Raw genomic sequence first — 10,080 nt, 5'->3', positions numbered from 1 at the left:
TATTTTTCCACTGATATCGGCATAAAAAAAAAGATAAAAAAGAGAGTATGAAATAAATAATTAAGCCACAAGTATCTTGAAAACAGATGCCAAAAATATTTGAATATCTGAGGGAGAAAATTTGTTTACAGCTCTTTAAACAGCATGTATGGAAAAAAAACTAGAAAATGAGACTGGTGAGGACAGGGCAAATAGCCTGTTCCTGAATTGACTAAAACTTATGTTGTAAGTCATGAAAGATAGCTGCTGTTGCAAAACTGTGTCACAATCCTGAAGCTTTTTGCTCGATAAATCTCTTTCAGTATTTACAAATATTACAAGTTATTTTTTAATACTGTTCTTTTATTATATGGGAATATTACAGGCCACATGCATCTCTATATCTATCTGTTATATACAGGATATCCTGTGTGTGACATGATCACATCACTTTCTAACAGTATGGTCAGGTTATAACATTGATGGCACATTGTGTTGTCACCTGTGTTGTGCTCACACTTGCAGCAGGCAGAACATGACTGTGCTGATTCCAAGCTAGGTGCATCAGCTCCTGCCCTGCCCATGTATCCTGCTCTCAGAGAGGCTGTTACCTGGGAGCTGCCTCTTCATCTCACTCCCAACCTCTTCCTCCTCCTCCTCCTGCTGGAAACCCACGTGATCCTACATCTGCCAGAGAAGAAGAAAAGGAGAGAATGAGCGCACACAAGGGAATGGGAGCGCTTTCATCCACAGCCAGAATCAGCACCACAGCACTGGAGAGCCTCCTGAAATGCAGCAGCATCTCCTAGAAGAAGACCTGTTGTATTGACCTGCATTGCACACAGTAGACCAGAGTTGGACTCAACTTTTGTCACTTCCCCTCCCTTTACCCAGCTTTGCAAGTAATGACATTGTCTAGGAAGAGCCATGCATGACAAGTGGATGTCTTTTTGTCACAGGAGATCAGGCTGTGGGGGCTGATCTGGACCAATTTCTGACTTCTCACTTCTCTGCTGCTCCTTTGTCCACCCATCTTCCATCCACACTGTGCAGCCAGGCGTGCATGGATTAGCTGCTGGGAAGATGCCTGTAATGAAAGGCTTGCTGGCCCCACAAAACACTTTCTTGGATACTATTGCTACTAGATTCGACGGAACCCGTAAGTGATCCTACAGATAATGCATGATCCTAATAATATAATAATCCCTTCTATTCCTGCAGCTTGGTGTTTTATGCTATGTATCATAAAACATCACTTTTGAGCTTCCAACTGTAGAGATTCTGGTCTTTGTTTAATCTTGCCAGTGCACAGTGGTAAGACCTGCTAATGCCCATTAATCAGAAGTTTCCTTACAGCTGGACTGCAGATTATTAGCACTTGTGACCTGCTCACTGAGCCTTTCAGCTGCATTTTTAGTGACTACTAGGAATACTAACTGCTCCATTGCGATACCCATCTCTTTGTCATCACATCTCATTGTAGTAAACTGGAGTGAACATTTGTTTTTCTCTTTTTGTCTTTAGGAGAAACTCAATCCCATCTAGTGCATGCAATATTTAACATGAGTGACATGACATGTTTTTTTTTATCCCATTCATTACATGCAGCGTTTACCCCAAACTAGAGGTTTCTAGAAGCATGTCTGAATGCAAGAAATGGGCAAAATGCTCATTTATCATTCTGATCCAGGGATAAACAGCTAGTAAGAATGACTGAATCGGAAGTGCTGGATAATGTCACTGCTACACATAGTGTTAATTTTTGATTACCCTGTGCAATGGTAATGGTTAGATCTCTGGGAGGAGGGAGGGGAGATTAGGCTTGATACATACTTTTTTGATATTTAATAATCAAATGATAATTATTGCATTACATTGCAACCTCACAACCGGCGCTTAGCATTACCACATTCTTGATATAATGTCTCTCATATGCCTAGCCTTCCACCCTGTCCTTTTGCCCTAGGGCTGGCTGACTGACAACAATTTTTGCTGCTTTGAAAAGTCCATCAGTGCACACAGCCGGGTAAACTATTCTACTTGTAAGCTCCGACTACTCCTGGGAGCCCTCAGTATCCAGCTGGTTAGCAGATTTTTACAATGTAATTAATGAAGCAATGATAAATGCCTATCTGGGAAATGTGATTAATGTGGATAATGAAATGGGAACTAGATCAAACAGATAGCTTGTGATCTTTATTCCATGCGTGTCCAGGAAGAAGAGGGCACATTCTGTAGATAAGTATCCTCCTGATATTGTTCTATTTCATCCCCCAAGTAGTCCTTTTCTCATGCTCTTGGGTTTTGCTTCTAAGCTGTGAATTCAGCACCATGGACAGAGGAGCTCATTCCCATAGTGTTGATAGCAATGACTGCCTGATTTGGGCACATTAGTGGTATGCATTAGAAAGCTGATTTATTCCAACAAATGAGTAACCACAAACCTTTAGAACAAATGCACAAAAGGCCTCATGTCCCCACTCATGTTAATGAAACTGATTGCATAAGGAAATCATCAACGTATCCTGAGACATCCTCATGGCACACAACTCCCCAGGAAGCTGAGTCGTATGGAAATCACATGAAAATGTGACTTTGCTTATTTATCTAGCAAAGATTTCCTAATATGTTGTAATGTTCTTGTGTCTATACAAAGAGGGAGAATGGAGAACAGAACAATATCCTAAGTGGCTGTGACCAGAAGGTTGCATGTAATACATTATTGCATTGTTGATGGCACAGTTGGGTCTCCAGCTATTTAACTGCTTACAGATTAATCGTGTTCTGGGTTGGACACATTTGTTTGGTCTTCGATTAAGCCAAATGAATGGGATATGATTGCCCGCAGAAAAACTTGAACAAAGAAATGACAAATCTTAGTGATTTATTCATGCCTACAACCTCAACTTTAAATGAAACGCAGCCAGAGGGAAAACAAATTAAAATGCAAAAGAAGCTGTGAATTGTACAGAGAGGGATGTGTCGGGAGGGATCACGACTTTGCTTGCAATTTTGCATCACTCTGAACATATATCGATGTTTTGTTTGATAGTTTGGGCTCCCAGAAAGCACATATTTGGCAATCTAATGACGCCTGAAAGGCTGAGAATGCAGTGAAATAGATGTGACAGTTGGAGGCAGTGTTGAAATGATGTTTTATTTCTGTTTGAAGATGAATTGCATCCACAGCTGATTTTTCTCTGGAGGACTGTGGACTTGTAGAGTTCTGTATGTGGCTGGGGGATATCAAAGTCACAAAGCAGGATAATCTCCATTCACTTACAATAAAACTAGTGATTGAAATGAAGACAGTTGGCCTCTCACCGTGACCCTAAGCGCACTCGTCACACCCCTACAGTACGATTCATAAAGCAGAGCTGGTGGTTTGATTTGTAATAAATATGTTGTAATATGCACAGTTTGATTTGTAAATCAAAATTCTCCCTTTCACTCACACTATCTTGGCAGATTATGTAGAAAGGTGAATGATTGTATATTACTTTATAGTAAATATTTAATTGAAAAGTATCGTATCTCTGTGTGAATAAATAATGCCTAGAGTATGCTGGTACATAAAAATATTTACTGACCAATGAAGGGTTAAATGCGCCTCAACCATTTCCATTTTTTTGTAATGTCTGATTTGCCTGGACATTCTCCGGAAAAGTGTTTGCATGCAACACTTGCTTGCGCTCAGAGGGTAAGGTAAATTAGTAGGTGGTACAGAGACCATGGCTCCTTACTGAATCCTAATAATTAGTGATGGGCAAGCGTGTTCGGATAAGGTGTTATCTGAGCATGCTTGGATGCTAACCGAGTGTCTTCGGTGTGCTCGAATAATATGTTTTAGTTTTCACACCTGCATGTCTGGCGGCTGTTCGACAGTCACAACACATGCAGGGATTACCTAACAAACGAGCAATCCCTACATGTGTTATGGCTGTCTATCAGCTGCGAGACTTGCAGCAGCGGGGACGAGAACTTATATTTTGAGCACACCGAAGACACTCAGCACCCGAGCACATTCGCTTATCACTACTAATAATGTAAAAATGGGTCCAACCATACCACATACACATCCGCTGGCAGACACAAACAGATAAGGGCCCCTGTGCAAGGAGAATACGAGGGCTCCTTGCTGTCCAATAGCTCATCATAATACACAGATCCTCCTGCTTTGGAGGTGGTAGTGGAGCCCTTTACCTCTTGGACCCCTGTGGGCCTGCGCAGGTTGCACCCATGATATGTCCGCCCCTGTACACATCACATGCTTAGCACCCTCCACTTACTCTTAAGATTATAAGAGATTCATTTTTTTTTCTGAAATTTTACCAACTGGAATTTACCTCTGTTTTTCTGAATGTGATTGTTTTGGAGGTAAGAACATGGATTTCTGCAAGCCCCCATTCTGAGGAATTAAATTTCCACAGTGAATCAGCAGTGTTTTGGTACATCCTTACAGTTGCAAACATGATGGCATGGGATCGGCCAGTGAAATCTCAGGAAGTGGCATCAACATCCATTTGGTATGTTTCAGTTGGCCAGCAGTAAGAGTGAGCACCGCGTGGCATTGCCAAGTAGAAGCTTTATCGTCTTCAGCTGGTCCGCTGAAAGGACCACAGGAAATATGCTCCTAGCATTTGGCTCCCAAATTATGTCATAAAATTTTCCATTTTGGAATTTCCATTTTAACCCCTTCACCCCCAAGGGAGGTTTGCACGTTCATGACCGGGCCAATTTTTACAATTCTGACCACTGTACCTTTATGAGGTCATAACTCTGGAACGCTTCTATGGATCCCGGTGATTCTGACATTATTTTCTCGTGACATATTGTACTTCATGTTAGTGGTAAAATTTCATTCAAATAACTTGCGTTTATTTGTGAAAAAAACGGAAATTTGGCAAAAATTTTGAAAATTTCACAATTTTCCAACTTTGAATTATTATGCCCTTAAATCACAGAGATACGGCACACAAAAAACTTGATAACTAACATTTCCCACATGTTTACTTTACATCAGCACAATTTTGGAACCAAAATTTTTTTTGTTAGGAAGTTATAAGGGTTAAAAGTTGACCAGCGATTTCTCATTTTTACAACACCATTTTATTTTTAGGACCACATCACATTTGAAGCCACTTTGAGGGGTCTATATGATAGAAAATACCCAAAAGTGACACCATTCTAAAAACTGCACCCCTTAAGGTGCTCAAAACCACATTCAAGAAGTTTATTAACCCTTTAGGTGCGTCACAGGAATTTTTTTGAATATTTAAAAAAAAAATGAACATCTAACTTTTTTTCACAAAAAAAATACTTCAGGTTCAATTTTTTTTATTTTACCAAGGGTAACAGGAGAAATTGGACTGCAAAAGTTATTGTGCAATTTGTCCTGAGTACGCTGATACCTGATTTGTGGGGGGAACGACTGTTTCGGCGCATAGCAGAGCTCAGAATGGAAGGAGTGCTGTTTGACTTTTTCAATGCAAAATTGGCTGGAATTCAGATCGGACGCCATGTCACGTTTGGAGAGTCCCTGATGTACCTAAACAGTGGAAACCCCTACAAGTGACCCCATTTTGGAAACTAGACCCCCCAAGGAACTTATCTAGATTTGTGGTGAGAACTTTGAACCCACAAGGGCTTTACAGAAGTTTATAACGTACAGCGGTACAATTAAAAAATCATATTTTTTCCACAAAAATGATCTTTTCACCCTCAATTCTTATTTTTCCAAGGGTAACAGCACCCTAAAAGTTATTGTGCAATTTGTCCTGAGTACGCTGATACCCCACATGTGGGGGTAAACCACTATTTGGGCGCATGGCAGAGCTCGGAAGGGAAGCAGCGCCATTTGACGTTTTTGGCTGGAATTGAGATCGGACACCATGTCGCGATTGGAAAACCCCTGATGTACCTAAACAGTGGAAACCCCCCACAAATGACACCATTTTGTAAACTAGACCCCCCAAGGAACTTATCTAGATGTGTGGTGAGCACTTTGAACCCCCCAGTGCTTCACAGAAGTTTATAACGCCCGGGCGTGAAAATAAAAAATTCGTATTTTTTCCACAAACATGATCTTTTAGTCACCATTTTTTTATTTTCCCAAGGGTAACAGGAGAAATTGGACCCCAAAAGTTGTTGTCCAATTTGTCCTGAGTATACTGATACCCCATATGTGGGAGAAAACTACTGTATGGGCACACGTCGGGGATCGGAAGGGAAGTAGTGACGTTTTGGAATGCAGACATTGATGGAATGGTTTGCGGGTGTCATGTTGCCTTTGGAGAGCCCCTAATGTACCTAAACAGTGGAAACCCCCACAAATGACCCCATTTTGAAAATTAGACCCCCTAAGGAACTTATCTAGATGTGAGGTGAGCACTTTGAACCCCCAAAGGCTTCACAGAAGTTTATAATGCCAGGGCATGAAAATAAACAAATCGTATTTTTTCCACAAACATGATCAATTATTCCCCAATTTTTTTATTTTCCCAAGGGTAACAGGAGAAATTTAACCACAAAAGTTGTTGTCCAATTTGTCCTGAGTAAGCTGACACCCCATATGTGGGAGAAAACTACTGTATGGACACACGTCAGGGCTCGGAAGGGAAGTAGTGACGTTTTGGAAAGCAGACTTTGATGGAATGGTCTGCGGGTGTCATGTTGCCTTTGGAGAGCCCCTAATGTACCAAAACAGTGGAAACACCCACAAATGACCCCATTTTGGAAACGAGAACCCCTAAGGAACTTATCTAGATGTGTGGTGAGCACTTTGAACCCCCAAGGGCTTCACAGAAGTTTATAATGCCCGGGCATGAAAATAAAAAAATCTTATTTTTTCCACAAACATGATCAATTAGTCCCCAATTTTTTCATTTTCCCAAGGGTAACAGGAGAAATTGGACCATAAAAGTTGTTGTCCAATTTGTCATGAGTACGCTGACACCCCATACGTGGGAGAAAACTACTGTATGGACACACGTCGGGGCTCGGAAGGGAAGCAGTGCCATTTTGGAATGCAGACTTTGATGGAATGGTCTGCGGGTGTCATGTGCGTTTGGAGAGCCCCTGATGTACCTAAACTATTGAAACTCCCCACACGTGACCCCATTTTGGACACTAGACCCCCCCACGGAACTTATCTAGATGTGTGGTGAGCACTTTGAACCCCCAAGTGCTTCACAGAAGTTTATAACGCTCGGACGTGAAAATAAAAAAATCATTTTTTTCCACAAAAATGATATTTTTGCCCCCAATTTTTTATTTTCCTAAGGGTAACAGGAGAAATTGGACCCCAAAAATTGTTTTGCAATTTGACCTGAGTAGGCTGATACCCTACATGTGGGGGTAAAACACTGTTTGGGCGCATGGCAGAGCTTGGAAGGGAAGGAGCACCATATGACTTTTTCAACTCAGAATTGGCTGGAATTGAGATCAGACGCAATGTTGCATTTGGAGAGCCCCTGATGTGCCCAAACAGTGGAAACCCCCAATTCTAACTCCAACCCGAACTCCAACACACCCCTAACCCTAATCTCAGCCCTAACCCTAGCCCTAACCCAAGCCCTAACCCTAGCCCTAACCCTAACCCTAGCCCTAACTCTAACCCTAACCCTAGCCCTAACCCTAGCCCTAACCCTAACCCTAATGGAAAAATGGAAATAAATACATTTTTTTAATTTTATTATTTTTCCCTAACTAAGGGGGTGATAACGGGGGGTTTGATTTACTATTTATGGCGGTTTTTATGTTTGGCGGCTGTCGCACGCTAAAAGACGCTTTTTATTGTAAAAATAGTTTTTGCATCACCACATATTGAGAGCTATAATTTTTCCGTATTTTGACCCACCAAGTCATGTGAGGTCTTATTTTTTGCGGGACGAGTTGACATTTTTATTGGTACCATTTTCGGGTACGTGACATTTTTTGATCGCTTTTTATTCCGATTTTTGGGACGCAGAATGAACAAAAACCAGCGTTTCATGAATTTCTTTTGGGGGAGTGCGTTTACACCGTTCCGCGTGCGGTAAAATTGATAAAGCGGTTTTATTCTTCGGGTCAGTATGGTTACAGCGATACCTCATTTAGGTCGTTTTTTTATGTTTTGTCGGTTTTATTCAATGAAAACTATTTTATATAAAAAATAATTATTTTTCTATCGCTTTATTCTGCGAGCTATAACTTTTTTATTTTTTAGCTGATGATGCTGTGTGGCAGCTCGTTTTTTGCAGGACAAGATGATGTTTTCAGCGGTACCATGGATATTTATATGCGTCTTTTTGATCGCGCGTTATTACACTTTTTGTTTGGCAGTATGATAATAAATCATTATTTTTTGCTCGTTTTTTATTTTTATTTTTTAAGGGGTTCGCTAAAGGGGTTAACTAATGGGACAGTTTTATAGGGAGGGTCGTAACGGACGCGACGATACCTAATATGTGTACTTTTATTGTTTTGGGTTTTTTTATTTTCAAAAAATGAATTTATTGGGGAATATTTTTTTTTTTTTTTACTAATTTATTTTGCGATTTTTTTTAAATTATTTTTACACTTTTTTTTAATTTTTTTTTTACTTTATTACATAGTCCCAGGTGGGACATCACTGTCCTGTGACAGATCGCTGATCTGTCACATCACAGATCACTGTGACAGATCAGCAATCTGTCACAGGCATTGAAGAAGACTTCCTCTTGCCTGCGCTTTGCAGGCACTGAGGAAGCCAGCTTCCTGCTGGCCCCCGAAGGCCCCGTCGCCATCTTGGATTCGGGGGCCTGGAGGAAAGGAGTCCCCCGCAGCAGCGCTGCACATTGCGCTGCCATGGGGGGCTCAGGGAAGCAAGGAGGGAGCCCCCTCCCTGCCGAAGCTTCCCTGTAACTCCCGGTACACCGCGATCATGTTTGATCGCGGTGTGCAAGGGGTTAACGTGTCGGGGGCGGTCCGTGACCGCCCCTGACACATTGTGCCGGGTGTCAGCTGTGATAATCAGCTGACACCCGGCCGCGATCAGCGGCGCTCACCTCGTGGGCGCCGCTGATCGCGGTAGACGTACTATCCCGTCCATGGGCATAGGGGCCCGGGTCCCATGGACGGGATAGTACGTCGGATGTCAGGAAGGGGTTAAATATTCAGGTTCTGAACTCTATCATTACTCAAATCATATGTTAAATAATTCACTTTACACTGCAAAGAATTGTTAACATTAACCGGTAAATATTGTGCAGAAAGTTGGTTAGAACTTTTTTTTTTTTTAGCTTTACAGGTTGCAACATTGCCCTTCCAGTTTAACATGAACTGGTTTTCAATTATTTTTCGTAGCAAAGATTAAAAAAAAGATTGACATCACTTTAAGGAGCTACCGTTGTTTGAATTGCTCATTTATAAATCAATAGTAAACATTAACATTAGAAACTTTGTAATATATCTTATCAGAGAAATCTACTTCTTTCTCCTCCTGGGTTGATCCTTCATTTTCAAAATCCTCAAGTCACAGGAAAAATCTGTCATCAATGAATTCAGACCTTCCTGTTACTGAGATAAGAAATGGAGGTTGCTGATCAGAAAGTTCTATGGCAGTGGCAGCAGAATATCTGTAACTGCCTCTAGCTCCTCCCTCGTCCTCCTAACCCCTCTCTCTCTCTATAGAACTTTATGAGCACCAACTGTCATCTCCTTTCTCTGTAGTTGGAAAGTCTGCCCTCCACTAAATACACATTTTACCAATGAATTGAGAATGAGAGTAAAAGATCAGTACAGGGGGAGAAAGAAGTAGAATTCTCTGATAAGATATATTACAAAGTTGCTTATTTTCATGTGCTCTATTGATTTATGAAATAAAAAATTAAAAGGATGGATACTTTTTGAGCCAGCATCATGTCTTCGTAAAGTGATAGATTCCATTATATTGAGCTTTAGCTCTTGTTGAAGGACAACTCATATTATCATGGAAAAGTGACTTGAAACCTGAAACAATGGCATCTGTGTTTTGCATGAATTGAGCACACAATGTATATTGCACCTAATGTACATATTTATTAAGTTACCATCTGTGCTACTACATCATAATACTGCATTACCATTGTTTTGATCACTATC

General features: G+C 41.0%; 1 protein-coding gene across 1 annotated transcript in view; it reads left to right on the top strand.

Moving 5' to 3' along the window:
* Positions 1-642: 642 nt before the first annotated feature.
* The window catches only part of LOC141054283 (voltage-gated delayed rectifier potassium channel KCNH8-like), an 883,800-nt gene continuing 874,362 nt past the window's right edge, over positions 643-10,080 (top strand). Inside the window, exon 1 of the mRNA XM_073551561.1 lies at positions 643-1,138. Coding sequence (XP_073407662.1) covers positions 1,063-1,138 — 76 coding nt within the window. The 5' untranslated portion in view covers positions 643-1,062. The remainder of the gene's footprint in view (positions 1,139-10,080) is intronic.

This window comes from Dendrobates tinctorius, unplaced genomic scaffold, assembly GCF_039654945.1.
Source record: "Dendrobates tinctorius isolate UK_male_01 unplaced genomic scaffold, ASM3965494v1 ptg000177l, whole genome shotgun sequence".
NCBI lineage: Eukaryota > Metazoa > Chordata > Amphibia > Anura > Dendrobatidae > Dendrobates > Dendrobates tinctorius.
This window is presented reverse-complemented; position numbering and strand designations above follow the sequence as displayed.